Source organism: Micropterus salmoides, unplaced genomic scaffold (genome assembly GCF_014851395.1).
Source record: "Micropterus salmoides isolate LMB-PRFRI ecotype aquatic unplaced genomic scaffold, ASM1485139v1 Ms_hic_scaffold_20, whole genome shotgun sequence".
Taxonomy (NCBI): domain Eukaryota; kingdom Metazoa; phylum Chordata; class Actinopteri; order Centrarchiformes; family Centrarchidae; genus Micropterus; species Micropterus salmoides.
In genome coordinates this window covers 28,627,601-28,647,048 of record NW_024041151.1, presented here as the reverse complement: position 1 = coordinate 28,647,048, position 19,448 = coordinate 28,627,601, and the positions used below count along the sequence as shown (strand labels likewise).

The window sequence follows — 19,448 nt, the reverse complement described above, 5'->3', positions numbered from 1 at the left end:
GTAACATCACAACACACACACACACACACACACACACACACACACACACACACACACACACACACACACACAAATACACACACCCAACCACAGCCACGGACACGTGTTTTACCCGTGCCTTTCTTCTGCCACAGACATCTGCTACTGTCAAACCAACCGGAATGACTTAATTTTCAAAATAAAACCCCCACATGTTATTAAATTCGCAAACACATTTTTGAGAGTAGCCTAATGATTTTGTAATTCGCAGTTCGCAATTGTAAAGGGAAATACATAAATTCAGTTTGTAAATATGTTGGTACTTCGTTTTCTTAGTTTACCGAGCGCTTTTATAGTGGAGGTAAGATCATCCTGTTTCCGGTATCGTATTAGTTTAATCTGCCCAGTTTGACCAATCCTCTGTCGATGCAGTATATTACAGACTCCTTTTGTTGTCAGTCCTTAATTTGACCTCTGTGTTCCTTTTTCCACATTGTTTACAAATCAGTGCCTGTTTTCTGCACCGTTTTGACCCGTGTCAATCAGGTCCAGACCCAGTCCAGGTAGCCTATTTAAAAAACCTGTAGGCCTAATGGATCCAACCGGACCGCATTTACTTCGTCAGGGTTTGTCGGTGAGACGGGAAGTAGAGCGATTTGGCTTTGAAAATAAAATGTCACAAGATAAAGAGCAAATGGATAAGTTTAGGCCTATTTCAGTTTATCAGAATGTAGTAGGCTAATCTAATCAAAACACTGCTGAAACACTTTCCCCTTTTGGCATTCTTAAAAACATTTGTTGAAATGTGAAAATGTGTGCTTCCAGCCAGTGAACAAAATCCCTCCATTTGTACCTTGTAATTACAGTGTTTTTAATGGGACTTTAATGGCTTTTAAATTAAATTAAAACCTTTAATAATCATTTATCAAATCCCCTAATAAAGATTTTAAAGAACCATACTTTTTCTAATAAGAGAAACATTCAGGGAGAAATTTATTTATATTGCCTATGTTAGGAGTATTATAACTTTATTGAAAAAATGTTGGTCTAAAAATGTTTTAGGTATGCTACAAGTTCAGCGGTACCTGTAATGCAACTTTGTACATTTTAAGTCCTTACAAACCCCTTAATGTGTTCAGAAAACACATTACAAATTCCTTGGTATATTACAGTTCATGAATGTACCCCTTAAAATGTGTTTGTTTCTTAAGTGCTTTTGACTGTGTCTTAAGTGGTTTAGCTTTTGCTTTTCAAATAAAAGGATCAAAAGGGACCTCTCATTACCAAGCTAATTCTATTTTCTGCTACCTTTTGCTCCTACTCTACAACATTTCAGAAGGAAATATTGTATATCACATTTATTTGATAAAGTAAGTTACTTTCCAGATTTAGATTAATAATACAAAATACAATCAACTAATGAGTTGTGATGCTTTATCAGAGGATAAGATGAGATAAGATTTTATTGATTCCCAGGTGAAAACCCACAAGTGGCCCCACCTTTACCAGCTGCTACATTAAAGTGATGTAGCCTACACATTAATAATTATAATTTAATAGTAGGCTTTTATTTAATTCTGAAATTTGCCAACTTCTGGTACTTTGATGCTAATTCTGTTGTACTTTTACTTAAGTAAAAGTTGAATGAATGACTACTTGTAACAGAGTATTTCTACACTGTGGTATTGATAGCCTACTTTAAGTAAAATAGGCTATCTGAGTATAGGCCCATATGGGTATGAATGTTGCGAATTTTTATTGAGCTTTTGATCTGAAAAGAAGCGCAACCTAAAAACCGGAAACGCTCTCCTTTTTTTCTGCCAGCCTGTGGTTCTTCTGTCTAACTTGACAGTGTCAGCGAGAGAAGCAGGCGAGCTGCGGTCTGTCGGGCTGATCTGACGGCGGATGTATCGGGAGACTCTGTGGACACGGTTTATACTATTATCATTATCCTTTAGCTTGATTTAGCCTTTTCAGGGCTTAATAAGGAGGCATCCTGGAAGCACCCGGAGAACCGCGGATATCTACGCGACATGCATGCTTCGTGACCCGCGGCAGGTGTGAAGAGATGCCCGGGGAGCAGCCGACGGGCACCGGCCGGGTGGTGCTGGTGAAGAAGATCGTCATGAAGGACGGAGCTGCGGTGGGTGGATGACCCTCCATTGTTTATTTTATTTATTTATTTTTAAATATTATCAACCCGTACATTTGTTTTTCCTGCGTTCATCCAGCAGATGTTACATTGTTTTCTAATTCTGTATTCCATTCATTTCAACTACAGGCACCGTACGCCTCTAAGTCTAGGCTACATCTCAGTGTGGCTTTCATTTCTATGTATGACATAACAGGGTCTTAAAACACACGGCGTAGGGCTCATTTGTGAATTCGGCGTGTGTTTTAAAACACAGACATTTATTTTAATTTCATAGCAAAAAATACTCACCATAAATAGGACGATTCAAATTTCCTCTGCTGACAATTTCTAGCAGGAGTAGCCTAAATGTTTGTAACGATGGCACTGTGATAGAATAGAGTTTGATGACAAATGATAAATTGAATGGATTACTACAGACAAAACGAGCCAGAACAGAGCAGGTCTGGTCCAAAATGGCTGTTTTTGTCGCATGAAGATGAGTGTTTGTTGTAATGGAGACTTGGCAGAGTGAGTTTAATGTGGTCCACAGACAGCTCAGCCTGCTGTGAGGATGATGTGGTCAGAATGGATCCATTATCTCTTACATAACACCTCTGTGCCTCAAACACAGCTCCGGCAGGCAGAGACTGCAGCTCCGGCGCGTCGTGGCTCCGTCAGCGTCCATTTTAACACCCTTCCTAAGAAATAGTCAGACATTTACATTTTAAGAGAACCCTGAACAAAAAAAAAACGTAGTTTGTTATTTACACTTTATTAAATATTTGTCAGGGAAATTGAAACATGCTGATAAAATGACCTTCATCTCATATCGGGCAAATTGTATAACAACCATTGAGCAAAAAAAGTTGAACACCATTGTCTGGTTCCAGCTTCTCCACTGTGAGGATTTGCTTCTGTTTTTTTATTAATTTAAACTGTAACGTTATAGCTTTTGGTTTTGGACCGTTGGTCAGTCAAAACAAAGCATTAGAAGACGTCACCTTGGATTCTGGGAAATTATGATGAGCATTTTTCACATTTTTCTGACATTGATTTAACAATAATAGACCAATTGTAGAAATGATTGGCAATCAATTTTAATTTTAATCAATAATTAAAACAATTTTTAGTTGCAGCTCTACAAACAACATAAAGATAATCAACGTAGAAGAGAAATGAAATAATAAAAACATAAATGGGTCTAATAAACTAAACTGAACACAAACTGGGACTATACCCTAAACATACAGCAGGTAGAGCTGAAACATTCAGTAGATGAGTCGATTAGTTGATCAACAAAAAGAAAATTGGCAACATGTTTGATAGTTGATACATCAGTTAAGTCTTTTTTAAGCAAAAAAGCCAAAAGGTTATCTGGTTCCAACTTCTGAAACGTGAAGGTTTACTGCTCTTTTTGTTTTGTAGCGTAATATGAATAGTTCAAGGTTTTGTGATGTTGTTTTTGGGTGAAATAAGCAATTTGAACACGTCATAACGATGATGGATGGACATTTTTCTCTGTTTTCTGATATTTCATTGAGCAAATGATTTATAGTGAAAATAATTGGCAGTTTGATTGATAATGAAAATAATCATTAGTTGCAGCCCTAATCCCAGGGTTTCCCCCAAGAGATCCTGACATGTCTAGCTTTGTAATCAATTTAGTTTAGTAGTCTAGATGATGGTACATAAAAATACATAAAAACTGGCTGTCAAAGCGTGATCTCAGAGTTTATTTTTTTATTGATGTTTTTGCAGACATAACGTTTTACCAGGTGAACTGCTGGGGCGCCCCAGAGCCACATTAATGCCCCAGGGTGCCGCTTTAATTTTAGAGTCACATTAAAATGGAACTGTGATTGTAAAACGTGTGCGATTGTGTATTTCAGCTCCAGCAGGGGATTGGCAGGCCCAGTGTGTATCACGCCGTGGTGGTGATCTTCCTGGAGTTCTTCGCCTGGGGATTACTCACCACGCCCATGCTTACTGTGAGTAACACTGTGTAGTGGTAGGAAGATGGTGGTCACATGTTTGTGGCGACATCCTTGGGATCCAACCAAGGATCAGCGACCAAGTGGAGAAGCTCGCACACTAGATGACGAGATTCAACAAAGATTTGGTCACGTTGCGTCAACACCTCAATGTCCAGTTTAATTCAAGTCCTGTTCTCCAGATCAGCTTCTAGAGCAATGTGTCTGCATTTTGCTTATATAATATGTGAATATGAAGATCAGTATTTTTTGAGTTCTAACTGAACTGTGTCTGTGACAGAAAGGATGTAAATCTGTCAAGTACTGAAAGTTGACACTGAATGTTGAGTCAGATGTTACAGCAGTTTTGTTGTTATTTGCCTTTTTCCAGAGACATCCAGTAATTGTGTCCAATAATTCAATGAACCGTAGTTACATAGGTGACTTTAGTCTGAGACAGTAGTTGGTATGTGCGAGTGAAACATTTGCTGTTACACCTTCACTGTAGACAGCTACTGATGTATACTGAGGCCAGTGACTGAAATAGATCCAGTGTAGATGGGGGACATACTGACAGGGTTGGGGGTGTCACTGCACTGGTCATGGGGTAACTATGGGGGGGTGGTGGAAGGTTCACTCTTTTGAATTTGGATCTTGTGGAGCAGGATAAATTTTTTATTTTTTTATTTTTTAAACTGTGTAATCGGTGTAGATTTATAAATGTTGGTGCCTCTCTTTGTAGGTTTTACATGAAACATTTCCCCAGCACACGTTCCTGATGAACGGACTAATTCAGGGCGTGAAGGTAAGAACTTCAACACTTTGGTTTTGAGACTCACACTGCAGATAGATACATTTAAAAATAAAACTCAGTGATTTAGAATTACAGTCCCATAAAGTTGTGAACAAGAGACAGATTAACATCTGGTCCCTTGCATGGGGCTTTTCTCAGGCTGAAGTTCTAACCACGACTAGTAAACTTATCTGTTTGATCTGGAGTCTTGTCTAATATAAGACAAAACAACAGAATTATATTTTACTGTTGTAAATGCTTATTTAAGCAAGGGTTATTTATGTGTCTGCCTCTTCCTATCAAGGGTCTGCTGTCCTTCATGTCTGCTCCTCTGATTGGTGCGCTGTCCGATGTTTGGGGCAGGCGGTCCTTCCTGTTGGTCACCGTCTTCTTCACATGCGCCCCGATCCCTCTGATGAGACTCAGCCCCTGGTAGGACTCACTGTTCTCTGTTGGCACAATTATGTTAATGTCATACAAAGAGATACCGGGACAGTTAGGTTGTGAAGTTAAGGGAGTCACCTGAGTTATTTGATGGTCATAAACTGTGACATCAGAGTAAGTCCAATTTCAATCTAGCTGAACTATTTCAACATGAAAACAACATGGCACCCAAATATTATAACCACATATAGTAGTTGATCAGCTGTCAAAACCTGGCTGCAGAGATTTGCGCCCATACAGTCTCAAGAGCTAAGTGAGTTTGGAAACTAATGTTTGCTCACAGTCTGTGTTCCAGTTCATCTCTTAGGTGATGGATGAGGCGGCGGTCAGGGCCTTGTACAGGCCAGTCAAATTCCTACAAACTAAACATGAAAAACAAAGTATTTCAATGCTTTTATGCTGGAAAGGTTGATAAAAATGAAGTGCAATGGAAACAGACTTAACAAATAAATCATGATATACATGAAGCAGAGGACCTAACGTCACTTGATTTTCCACTCCACTGCAGAGATGGCGGCAGACAGATCTGTGTGGAGTGATGAGGACTGTAACCTTCCTCAAATAATACATGAAATGCCATAATTTTATCATGTTTTCCACATTGTTTGTACAGTGTTAGCTTGTACTGGGATTATTGTGAGCTAATGGCTCAAACGCATATGATCAATGTTTTGATGAACTACTCGCTGGGTCCTCCAATGTGCATCAGAAAAATCAATCCACTGTTGCAGTTTTACGTCATTCACAGGACAGTTACAATAGTAGTCTGCCCAAAACTGTAAAGTTTTTTTTCTCACACCTGCTCATCCTGCAGGTGGTACTTTGCCATGATCTCCATGTCTGGAGCTTTCTCCGTCACCTTCTCGGTCATCTTCGCCTACGTTGCTGATGTGACGGATGAAAGAGAGAGGAGTACAGCCTACGGTCTGGTAAGGGCTCCCGTTTGTGTCATGATACAGGCAACAAGGAAAGGGCCTAAATGCAGACAAAATAGGCAGACTGGTAAAGTTCAGGGATTTATTGACCAGATAAGGAACAAAAGCTTACAGAAACATGAGGCAGCCAAAGGTCAAAACCCTATGTTAGTCCACCTGCGTGTGGATATGGTGTTTAATTCATCAAAGGATCAAACTGATAACAACCAGCAAGTAAGTATGCAACTCATTTTTAAAAAGACTAGTTTAATCTTACAGGACACCCAGTTGTGTATGTCTTTCCAGAATGCATGTGCATTAAAAGAGGATGAACGTCCTCTTGAGGGCGCAAAGTATAAAGGACATACATAGGTAGTGACATAAACATCACAATTACCTCATACTATCAGACAGGTGTCGGTGTTAAATGACTGACACTGAATCTGCAACCTTAGAGCAGAAACTGACACGTCGGCTTCATCAGAGAACAAACAGGGAAATATCCAAGGAGACCGCAACCTTCATGTTTGTTTCTTTCTTAAATGACTGTATACATCGTTCAAACAAAAGTGATACCTGCTGCAACTTTCAAGTTATTTGACATTTCAATGGAAAAAAAATACAGTTGTGAAATAAAGTTTCTTGAGGACCAGAATATAACATATGTCATCATGGTTTTTGTCTGACAAAATGTCAGACAAAAACCAAAAAGACATCCAGAGGGTTGTATCAAAAACCTGGGTGCATATACCAGTTAAAAGCTAAAACAAGATATATATGCTCCCCATATTGAGCAGATAAAAAATGGTAAATAAACTGTACTTCTAATTCTAGTCTTCCAACCACTCAAAGCCCATTCACACACTGACGGCTCAGAGAAATTCAGAGAAAAAACTCTAAATTATAAAGATTCAAGTTGCAAATTTACAGGAAAAAAACTCACTAATTTCTGAGAAAAAAACTCAAAAAATACAGTTTTTCAGATGTGTTATTAAAGGCTCTGTGAAAGCAGGGTATGCAGATGTTAATAACTGCAGGTATTACAAATAAGCTGCTTTCACCATCTGGTATTATGAGGTATTATGAGTATCCTCAAATAAAGTACAAGCTTAAGTGAGTTTTCCATCCTCTAAAACTTGTCTCCACCACCCCCCTCCCTCCTCTTTAACCCCCAGGTGTCGGCTACTTTCGCAGCCAGCTTGGTGACGAGTCCCGCCATCGGGGCGTACCTGTCAGCCTGGTACGGAGACAACCTGGTTGTTCTGGTGGCCACACTGATCGCTCTGGCCGACATCTGTTTCATCCTGCTCGCCGTGCCTGAGTCTCTGCCGGACAAGATGAGGCTCAACAACTGGGGGGCGCCCATATCCTGGGAGCAGGCCGACCCCTTCACTGTCAGTAACCAGTAATTCACAGAACAGTATCTGATTGCTTGGTTGAATAATTCACGCATAGCAGGTTGATTTGTTTCGTTTGAAGGCACTTCAGTGTTCCTCAAAAGAGTAACATTATTTTAATAATTTTATGATGCTAATGGTGCTATAGGATACCCGCTTGTATAGAAGCATATTACTGCTAGGGTAATAATATAATAAAATGAGATTGTGGAACTGAGTCAGATACATTTTCATTGAAAGAGTCAATGTTTCAGCCATTAATTGAAGATTAACTAATTGTCTAACAGCGCTGGTGTTGTATTTCCTATCTCTGTCCCTTTCTCTCTGTCTCTCTCCTTCAGTCTCTGAGGAAGGTGGGTCAGGACCCGACAGTCTTACTGATATGTATCACTGTGTTCCTGTCTTACCTGCCGGAGGCCGGACAATACTCCAGCTTCTTCCTCTACCTGAGACAGGTGAGACACACCGCTGCTACTGCTGTGTTTTCCCACAAATACTCGCATTCCTGCTAGTACTAACGTTGTTACTGCTTTTTAAAGCCACTGGGTGTAGATTTTTTAAAATTATCTTTTGTCATCTCCAGTGGTGATCGCAAAAAAGACAATTTAGCACTACACAGCTACACTGTGAAGAATACGCTAAAGGCTATGGTGCCTGGCAGGTGTCATGAACAATAAACAAAACCAAACAAATTTGTGACATTTGTGGTCTTGAATGAATCATTTGTGTTCATAAAATAACACAACACAACTTTAAACTAAAATTAATATTTTATCTTATGTCTAAAGGACTTCAAAAATAACACAACGTAGTTTGTACAGGCAAATTCATGCATGATAAGTATATCCACATACGGATATCTCAGAGAAGATGTGAAAGTTGTCACACCATGTTAATCTCAATGAGCTGTTTGGATTTGATGTCATTTTGCGTTGATTTTGGATTTTACCTTGCAAATATGGATGCGTTGGCATTGACATACCTTAAACAAATGTTAAAATGTCAGCGGAATGTTATATTCTTTTACTTTTTGCATGCACATTTTTGTAATACTTTTTTGAAGTTATGACACCTGCCACGTGGGTAATAAGGGCTGAAACTAAATATATTAAATACATACAATAATTTTTTATTTTATGCTTAAAAAAATTAATAATTATGTAATTTAATGTTTTATTGTTACCATAAATAAATAAGACATTAAATATGTAAATTTGTGATAATTTGTTTGCCAACCATTAAGCTGCATAATTATGAAATATTTTATTATATAATTATATATTTTTTCTAAGCATTACATTATGTAATTATATATTTATTCATTTATTTAAGCCAAAGATTTAATTATATAAATCATTTCTGTTTGTCTCCCAGGTTGTAAATTTCTCCTCCACAACGATCGCTGTTTTTATTGGAGTGGTGGGCATTCTGTCTATTGTAGCACAGGTAACACACACAAACACTCCAGAGGATATTGATATACCCTGTTTACACTCGTCATTTCAAGTGTCACATATTTGGATTCAATCATATCTAACTTTATACACCTTTGTTTACACATAGCTATATATATATATATATACTGTGTGTGTATATATATATATATACTGTGTGTGTATATATATATATATTGCCACATTACAAACTCACTTTAGCAGTTTAGTTACCAGAGTAACTATATAGGTGTAACGGTACACAAAAGTCATGGTTTGGTATGTACCTTGGTTTTGGGGTCACAGTTTGGTACGTTTTCGGTACGCAGGGGAAAAAAAACAAAGTAGAAAATATATAGTCAAAATATAGTCATTGATTTTGAAAAATGTAAAGATGTAACAGTGTCTCATTGGCCATAATTCTTACTGTATAAGCTAAAGCACTAAAAGACTGATATGTTGTCATTAAGTTAAAGTAAACAAAAATAAATAACACAATGACAGTAATTTTCATTATAATAGAAGCTTTCTCAAAATAATTACTTAGTATCTAAAAATATTGAGAAACTTTCTCAAGATAATATTTAAATATTAATAATATTAAAATAAAATTTAGTATCTCACAATAATATCTTATGTATGGAAGTTATGGCTGGGCACAACCTGGCAATGTCTGCTGATATGTATGAAATGACGGACCTTTATCTCTAATGGTTCAGCACCCCTGCCAATAAACAGCAACAGGCTTAGACAGTGGAGGAGGCTTGTTAATGACGTAGCGTATCGAAACGATCACACCCAAGTAAAGTCTATATGTGGGAAACACTGCAAGCTCTTGGACAGCCTCTTGGACATGCGTTTTGTGGAGGATTTAATAGGCATTGCTGGCCGTTGGTATCCTTCTGCACTTGTGATCTCGGATCTCAATACATTTTCTTGGTCAGCGCTGGTGAAATCTGTTCGCCATGATTCAAACACTGTACGCTCAGATCTTCACATATCGCTCTTCACATATCCCAAGGCAACTTGCTCTAATATGAAAGACCCAGTCTTCACAGGAAGATGTATCTCCCTTGCCCATCCAAAGGCAATTATTCGGCCTACACGCTCCCACTGCTGCTGTCTTAAATCTTGCCTTAGGAAAGGCACATTGAAAGCATTTCCTGTTGTGTATTGGTCGTAGAATTCCAGAATTCTGAGAGACTTACAACCCGTCCATCTCAGATGTTTCATCTGGCAGTTCAACCTGGAATGGGATGTCACTCTCTTGAAGCATCACAGAAATGTGCTATGAGCTCTGGCAGTACCTACCCTCTAATCTCTTCACTATCTCACCAGAAAGCATGGTTTGTGGTGAAACAGCTAGTGCATCATCCATATTCTGTTGCTCATTTTCGGAAAAGGCTCATGTAAAAACAAGAATCTTGTAGCAGATGGGTGGGGCTGGAGCATCATTGGGGGAAGAAGTAAACAGGAGCTTTGCAACTTGAAATTGGCCACAGACTCCTTAATATCCTTTATTCCTTTTGAGCAACAGTTTGCTTCGTGAGTCATAAGGGCACTTGTACCCTCAACTCTGTTGCCCATCGGAATCGCTGCTAAATACTACCCCCTACTGACATAAAAGGACATAATATGTGGTCCCACATTTGTTTTTGTTCTCCTTTTAAGACAAACAGAAACAAACTTATATGAATTGTTTAACTCATAAAATCCCCTTCTTTTTGTGAGCATCACATAGACGGTTTGCCTGAAAACAGTACTAGGCTGCAATAGTTTACTATACAGACGTCTATACACATCAGACTGGTCAGTTATTACTCGATATTCTGCTTTTATATGAAGGATACTTCTGGTTAACAGGGGTGTAGTTTCAGCAACACAGCTGCTACTGAATGGTCATGTATTATTATTGGAATACTACAAGCAGCAATGTGTCGCTATGATCCTCATGCTCTTCCATGACTACACCTTGCTACTTGTTACTTTGATCATGACGGTGACACTACTCTGTGGATCTCTGGATCAGCAACAATACAGTATAGAATTGAGTATTTGTAGTATATAGTTTAAGGAATATTGTTGATCCAAGAAGAAAGTGAAGGGCGGGCGCAATTACAAATCCGTCTGCAACTTCAGCACCACAGACAGCGCCATGGATTTATCGAAACTCTACACAGTTATGCTTCTGATATTTCAGAGCCATGGTCGGGGCCACAGATTGTAACTTGCACCTCCTCCTCCTCTGGCTGGCTGCTACAAATAAAATATATGCATTACTCCTTTTGCTTTGTGTAAAATAATTAAAAGACAGATACACTGAGTGCTCAGATACTGCGCTTCAAATGACTGCTCCACAGCCTACTTTTTCCAAAACAAATCAAGCCAACCAGCTGACAACAACTGGTGCACTGCCAAAAGCTTCTGGGTAAAGCTGCCTCTCAAGAATTTTTGTTGTGCCCAGTATTATTTTGATAATAATTGTTTGGGTCACAGGGAATACTGAACCAAGCGTCCTGTACTGAACAGTGCGGGATGAATACATGTACCATTACACCTATCATAAATTAGCACAAACACATGGATGATTTGTGATGTGGTTGTTGGAGATGCATATACAGTATGTGGTTGAGTGCAGACAGTTTATATGTAAATGGACATAAATAATCATATTGTATGTGCTCATACTACATCTACATACTCGTACAACTTTTACTACTTATTATAATAGTAAATTGTATTCAATATATGTACATGTTTGTTACATATGTACCAGGTTAGTACAAAATAAATAATCCATCCCTCTCTCTCACTTGTCAGACTCTCTTCCTCACTCTGCTGATGAGGACTCTGGGAAATAAAAACACAGTTCTGTTGGGTTTGGGCTTCCAGATCCTTCAACTGGCCTGGTACGGCTTCGGATCAGAGCCATGGTGAGATCTATGTGTGTGTTGTCTGTTTTTGTGTAAGGCTGGATTCATTCTGTTGGTGTAAAGCTACCCGCTGCACAGCGACGTTAGTGTTTTGTATTTTTATTGGGCAGAAGCAAGGAGCAATTTCACTAGAACTTTGTGTAATTGGCCTTAAATATACTGAATGGCTGCATAAAGTTGCATGGTCATGTAAATAAAGAAACAGTATTATTATTGTATTTCAGTGTAGAGCTAGTTAGTCCTGGCCAAGCAGGAAGCTTCCGGTCTGAGACGTGAATCCAATGCAGACGTTTCTCAAACCTGCATTGTATTGAACATCCAGCAGGGGGTGACTCTTCTGGTTGCAAAAAGAAGTCTGGTTCCATTAGAAATAATGGTAAATTACCCTACTTCTCACCTGATTTATTACTGATTATTTACTCAGTAAAAACTTTCCTAATGAGTTTATGGTCTCAGTGACTAGTTTCAGGTCTTCTTCAATACAGCATGATGTTCATTTAGTAAAATACAGTCTTAAAACTAAATGTACTCACCAGAGAAAGTGAACAGCCAACTCCTAATTAGCTTTTTCAACACCGCTGGTTAAATTTACACAGTGCCGTGAATACGGGTCACTCTAGCCTGATTTACAGGTCGCCATGGTAACAACTTGTCAATCATAGATAATCCTGCCCTGAAGCATACTCTGCTTCATGGTCTATTTTCCTCTAAATGGGACCATAATTTACTAAATGAACATCATGTTGTATTAAAGAAGACATGAAACTAGTGATTTAGACCATAAACTCATTAGGAAAATGTTTACTGAGGTAATAAATCCCTGCTGGCCGTTGCATAACTAGCAGAATGAATGCAAGTTTAAGGGACTTCCTCATTGGATTCACGTCTCAGACCGGAAGCTTCCCGCTTGGCTCAGACTGATGTCAGATACTCAGTACATTGAAAAACAATATGGACGATATCACAAGGAAATCAGATACACCTTTATATACACAGCTATGTATATATATATATATATATATATACACAATTTAAACCGTCTGTGTGTGTTACAGGATGATGTGGGCGGCTGGTGCCGTAGCAGCGATGTCCTCCATCACCTTCCCTGCTGTCTCTGCTCTGGTGTCACAGTCTGCTGATCCTGATAAACAAGGTGAGAAAGAAAATCTCCTCCTATCCTCTCCAACCTTCTCTTCTCTTCTCCCCTCCTCTCAGATCAACAGTGTGTTATTGTGGAAAATGTCTCCTCTCCTCCTGCAGGTGTGGTCCAGGGGATGATAACAGGGATCAGAGGTCTGTGCAATGGTCTGGGTCCAGCTCTGTACGGATTCATCTTCTTCCTCTTCAACGTCGAGCTCAACAGCATGGACCCCATCCAGGGAGACTACAACATTGACCCCCTGCCTCTGCAGAGTCCCACTGAGGTACTATTGTTTTGCTTTGTCAGAGATGTAACAAAGATCAGTTTCATCCATGCAATGTTTAAAACTGTCCTACTGACAAGGAGTGCTGAAAAATGTCTGTCTGTTTTTTAAGATCAGCCTTTGGTTAGCTTAGCAGTTAACACTGCTAGCTTTATCACAGTGTCCTGTGCTGTCACATCACCACTGCCTTCACATTACAGTAAAACACATTTATAATGAAACAGTAGCTTTATCTTTACTTTACTGCAGCCAATGAATGGTGCAGAAAATAAGCAGTGGGGTCACTGCTTTAACTCTGTGTAAGTAAGTAAGTAAACTTTATTTATATAGCACCCTTCACAGACAAGAGGGGTCACAAAGGGCTTCACAGTTAAAAAAACTAAAAAAAATAGAATAAAACAATAACAACAACAACACTTAAAATACAAAACTATATGGCTAGTTAAAAGCTTGTCTAAAAGATGTGTCTTAAGGTGTTTTCTAAAAGTTTACACAGAATCCAAAGCTCTCAAGGCTAAAGGGAGAGCGTTCCAGAGCCTTGGAGCCACCACACAGAAAGCACAATCACCTCTTGTTTTATAACGTTTTCTGGGAACAGTTAAAAGGTCTTGGCCTGAAGACCTCAGAGAGCGACCAGAAATGTGTGCATGCAACAGATCCTGGATGTAAGAGGGAGCTTGACCATGCAAGGCTCTATAAGTAATGGTTAAAATTTTAAAATGTACTCTAAAACCAATCGGAAGCCAATGAAGAGCCTTAAGCACAGGAGTAATGTGCGATCTCTTGTTAGTTTTAGACAAAAGCCTTGCAGCTGCAGTCTGCACAACTTGCAGTCGGTCTATGGAGGATTTGTTTAGACAAGTGTACAGTACATTGCAATAATCCAGGCGAGTAGAAATGAGAAGCGAGAAGCATGAACAAGCATCTCTATCTCATCTTTAGAAACCATAGATCTAATCTTAGCAATGTTCCTGAGATGGAAAAAACAGGAACGAACCACAGATTTGACATGACTGTTAAAACACATAGATTTATCAAAAATGACACCCAGATTTCACACAACATTACCGTGATGATAGAGCCCCAAGGGCCTGCCTAATTTTAGGGGTAATGTTGTCTGGGGCAAAAATCAACACCTCAGTTTTGTCTGTATTTAGTTACAAAAAGTTGTCTGCCAATTGTGCAACACAGACAGTTTGTCTAGCCTATGAGGACTAAAAGATAAATATAATTGGATGTCATCAGCATAAAGATGATAAGATATGTCTTCAAAGCTACCAATAATCTTTCCAAGAAAACCAGACTTTATCAAAGATATTATGGGAATCCAAAACATTATGTAGCTGGTTCGCAACAACCTTTTCTAGAATTTTCAAAAGAAAAGGCAATTTAGAAATAGGCCTATAGTTTCTAAATGAAGCTGCAGTGAATAGTGATAAATGAGGTATGTACCTGATGGCTCTGGTGCCACATTACAGAGAATGCAAAAAATGTGTACCGTAATTATATACAGGCATTGGTATTTTACACATTAACTACTGTAAATATGGTGATGTTTGTTAAAGTTACATTAACTATGAAAAGTCCACTGCCCACCACTACTTGACTTGTCGAGAAGTTGGTGAAACCACTAGATTTCAGATTTTGCATTGTGAACACATGTCTTTGACCTCCTCCGTACGCTGGCATTTCTAAACACGAACATGGGGATTTTCTGGTAAAATGCTTTTAAAGTCCAACTGAAATTAAATTGCATGTTTTTTTTTCTCTGCTACATAACACATATCTGTTCTGTAAATCACATGTCGTGAAGCTATAGATGGAGATCTTGTTTCCTTTTAAGCCATATTTGTACCAAGCAGTAACATAAGCGTTCTATCATAGGCACCATCTCACTGACTCTAGTCAACCTGTTACACAACACAGACAAGGACACATGTCTTGTGTGTTGTACCTTTTGCCTGTGAATGAGCAACCAAACATCCACCAGAGAAAAGTGCAAAGCTAATGTCCGTTTGCAGGCTAAATAGCTCCTCAGCCGCAACACATTAAACGGCATCTAAATGTATACCTGCAAATTTAATTTTGGTTCTGGTTAGATGCCGGTGTGGTCCTTACTCTTCTATACTTCTGTCTGCCCATGACATATTGGCTACAGCGAATGTTTGTTTACTTTGTCTCTCATTCTGGCAACCTGCAAGCTGCTGTCAATCAAACACAGACACCCACACATCCCTCCAACCGCTGAGGAAAAAATGTTCATCCTTTATTAAGAAAATACTATTAACAATAATAAGTTTTCACTGTAAAATAGAATGACTAAATGCAATTTCAGTTGAACCTAATACACAGACATGATCACACGTTCTGTCAGCATGTATGACCCCCAGGGTCTCTGCATGTAGACGTCGCTTGCAGATGTGTAGAAAATATAGTTTGTGCTCATGTCTGTACATTTTAAATCTGCTCTATAAATTAAAGTTTATAAAACAATAGCAATATCCTGATGAAAGACAAGAAACTGAAAGTAAAACTGTAAATCTCCCTCTCTCTCTCTCTCTCAGCGAGCCCTTATCCCCGGCCCGCCTTTCCTGTTGGGGGCATGTACCGTGGTGGTCGCCTTCCTCGTCGCCCTCTTCATCCCTGAGAAACCCTCCTGCTCCTCTTCCTCCCAGCTGTCCCTCAGTGACAAGCCCCAGTCAGACAGCAAAGAGTCGATGTCCTCGCTAGCTGGCGTCCACATCAACACGCCCCTCCCGGGCAGTGACGAGGAGACCCCTCCCACCACCAGCGATGAGGACTTTGAACCATTGCTGCAGGACAGTATCGTTTGATGGACCGGTGGAAAGACCACAAAGGGTGGAGCTAACTTCGTGGTTTGATTGATTGACATTTTTTTTGCTGCAGGGCAGGACTAAGTGTACTTTTATTGTCAGAAGATTGCGATTGTCAGCAAGAAGTTCCAAAAGCATTGTTTCCTCATCAATGTTTCTTCGCCGTGAGCGGAGGCAGTAAAGTCCTGTGAGCGACCAATGAGGATGTTTCTTTCACAAGAGGGTGGAAGCAAAGAGCTGCAAATATGATGTCATTGTTCGATTTAAAAGGGCAAAGACGATTATTTGACTGACGGAGTGGGCAACAGGGACAGCGTTTAAATGGAAACCATCGTTTGATTGACAAAAGGAGGGACCAACTGCTTTTTTTATGGTATGGGTGTGCCCAGTTTTAGGATACGCCCACATAAAACCCCCTGAAGGGAAAGAGAAGTATTTTTGAGGTTTTAATGGACGGATGTATCTTTAAGCTTGAACTTGTTGATTGTTTTTGTGATAAACAAGAAAAAGTGTTTTTACGTTCAGCTGTATCATTTTGAAGCCGTATTTTAATGCTGTGTGTTATTTCTTATTGGTTATTGTACAAGAGAAACATGTATTTACAGCAGCCAAAACATCAGTGTTGATTTATACTCTTTGTTAAAGGAGAAAACATTTTTGTTAGTTTCTTTTCTTTTTGGCAGGGTTAAGGGATTTTTATTCTTTTTAAGTGTACAGTATCTTACCTGCAATGAGCTATCAATGTTAACAAGGTATGTAAAGTGACAAGCTGAGAGATGAGTCAGCCAGCGGAAATCTAACATGCCACAATATCAAATTTAACTTAAGTTAGTCATTTTAATGGTCAAGTTTCCTCTCAAATTGTATATCTTTACATTACATCCAGAACAAAAAAGAGGGAAAGGTTTTAAGCAATGCATTGGTAACAGGCTTAAAAATATATTTCTTGTATATATTTCAGAAGATTATGAGAAACAAAAGAATCCTGAATGATACTGAAGTTGAGTAAAATAACCAAACTGAACCTCCAGGGCTGAAGAATGAGGTGGACTTCTATATAATTCACCCGTTTAGATTATATTAAAGCTTTAATATATGCATAATTAAGGATGTGGTCGCTTTGTGTCACCTGGTAATCTGAAAACACCATTAGGTAGAAACCCTTGCTCCTCCCCAGCTTTACCCTGTCATCCAAAATGGTCACTTCTGGCTCCAAAAAAACAAGATGGCAATGGCCAAAATGTCAAACTCGAGGCTTCGAAACACAAACCAGTGGGCGAGGTCATGGTGGCTATGTTCACGTCTATGAAAAGAGTAAAATAGTTTTTGTTCTTAATTTCACAAGTGTTCCCCGTTTGTCACTCTACCTCAGATCAGCATTATTTTAAATCACATTTACTCATCTTCCATCAAGTTTGTTTTATTTCTTTATCACATAAAAATGAAGTCACTTTATGAAAGTGCTGCTGCCTGCTGGCAGTGTGAAAACCTCAGAACTGCAACTCTTATGTTTAACTTCTTAGTGATCCAAGCGCTGGTGCGTGAACCATATTGTTTATGATCCAATTTGAGTTTGACTTTTTTTGGCCATAGTACAATTTGAAATGTGAAGTTAGATACTAGGAAAACACTAACACTAGCAAGTGCAAGTCCAACAAGGTGAATGTAACATTTTACCTATTATACCTACATTTTACCTTTCAATGGTGTCATGCTTCCATCTAGTGCAGCTCCAGTATATAGGTTTAAAAGTGCAGCTAGTTGGCAGCTTGTCAATAGGGGTGGGTTATCACCAGAGGCCCCACGATACGATATTATCACGGTACTTATGTCACAATATGATATTATTGCAATTTAAAACATATTGCAATGTATTAAAATGTATTACTTTTTTTTTTTTTTTTCAGATTGTGTTCCCAAAGGAAAAGTCTTTTTCTAGTTGACCGAAAAAGCAATTGATTTTATTATTACAGTACCAAAAAGTAAAATTCTAATGTACAATTTCTATAATAAAAGATCGTCCGTGTATCGATTTAGTATTGCCACGGAAAATATTGCGATACTATGCTGTAGCGATTATTTCCCCCCATCCCTACTTGACACCATGAAGTTGCTCCAAAAAGACAATGCTACTGGCTCCGATTGCCCAGAGTCATTGTGCCTTCAATTCCAAGCTGTGCTGGATGTTTGGACCCCAGTCTACTTTTTTTCTAGTCTAGCTTTCAACTGTGAGATCAGCTGGTCATTCGTGTGCTAAGGGTCTCATAACCCACAGTCCTTCACTCTGTGAATTTAAAAAACGCTCAAAGGTCAGCAGGAAGGTTATTTGTTAAATTTTCATAACATGTTGCAGATATGAGGTTTTTCCCTGACAGCAGTGATATTGCTGTGAATGAACTTTTACTTGAAGCATAAGACAGAGATTTTACAAGAGCTTTAGAGAAGATTTTGGAACAAATGCTGAATAGTTTATAATTGGCACAGAGTGTACATAGTTATTTGCTTTCTGACCTTAAAATGTAAATGTATATGTGAATTATATAATTTTTATATATAATGTAAGTGAAATGTGGGATTAGCTTGTTGACAATAATGACAATACAGTTTTCAGTCCTGTATAGCTCAACAGCACTAACAAAGTTTGGGTTGGGGTTCTAATTCCCTCTGTGCAGCTAAACAGTTGCATAATACCAACAATCATTTTGCTTTAGTTTATCGTGTTCATACAGAACCAGGAAATCAGTGTGAATGTGAACACTCATTTCATTGAAAGCTGAACTGGCCCTGTCAGATCAGCTGCAGTGAAACAGACTCAACAGTGTAAATATTGTACATGGATTGGATGTCTGTACATTTGAAGAAATGAAATGTACATGGGATTGACTGTAAATACACTTTATATGTTGTCTTGTCTGGAAGTGTACCCTCCAGTTGTTGATTATTGGAAATTAAAACAGAACAACACTTTGCATCTGCATGGTGGGTGCTCTTTAAAACTCTCCCTTTATCCTATTTCAACTGTGTTTGTTTCATCTCATTTAAATGCAGTCACTATATTTCTTCAATTTTAGATTTGTTGTATGGTCTCTGTGCCGGACATCAAAATTCCACTGTGGTAAAAAAAATATTCATAGTGCATTCACTGTACACACCTTAGTTTATTCCTTCAAAAATGTTACTTTGTTTTACTAAA

At 38.7% G+C, this 19,448-nt stretch overlaps 1 protein-coding gene across 1 annotated transcript; it reads left to right on the top strand.

Annotated features, from left to right (window-relative positions):
- The first annotated feature begins 1,836 nt into the window (after positions 1 to 1,836).
- Positions 1,837 to 19,254, top strand: mfsd14ba (major facilitator superfamily domain containing 14Ba). Its single transcript, XM_038734569.1, has 12 exons — positions 1,837 to 2,122; positions 4,003 to 4,101; positions 4,826 to 4,888; positions 5,181 to 5,308; positions 6,135 to 6,249; positions 7,410 to 7,628; positions 7,973 to 8,086; positions 9,006 to 9,077; positions 11,885 to 11,997; positions 13,053 to 13,150; positions 13,258 to 13,421; positions 15,986 to 19,254. Exons 1-12 carry the CDS (start codon positions 2,048 to 2,050, stop codon positions 16,253 to 16,255), a joined length of 1,530 nt encoding a protein of 509 aa, XP_038590497.1. The 5' UTR covers positions 1,837 to 2,047; the 3' UTR covers positions 16,256 to 19,254.
- Positions 19,255 to 19,448: the final 194 nt, after the last annotated feature.

Excerpts from the sequence above, each read along its gene's own strand:
- mfsd14ba (XM_038734569.1), top strand. The coding sequence starts at position 2,048 with ATGCCCGGGGAGCAGCCGACGGGCACCGGCCGGGTGGTGCTGGTGAAG. Across the intron at positions 4,102-4,825 it reads TCACCACGCCCATGCTTACT|GTTTTACATGAAACATTTCC; the intron begins GTGAGTAACACT and ends CTCTCTTTGTAG. Across the intron at positions 4,889-5,180 it reads GACTAATTCAGGGCGTGAAG|GGTCTGCTGTCCTTCATGTC; the intron begins GTAAGAACTTCA and ends CTTCCTATCAAG.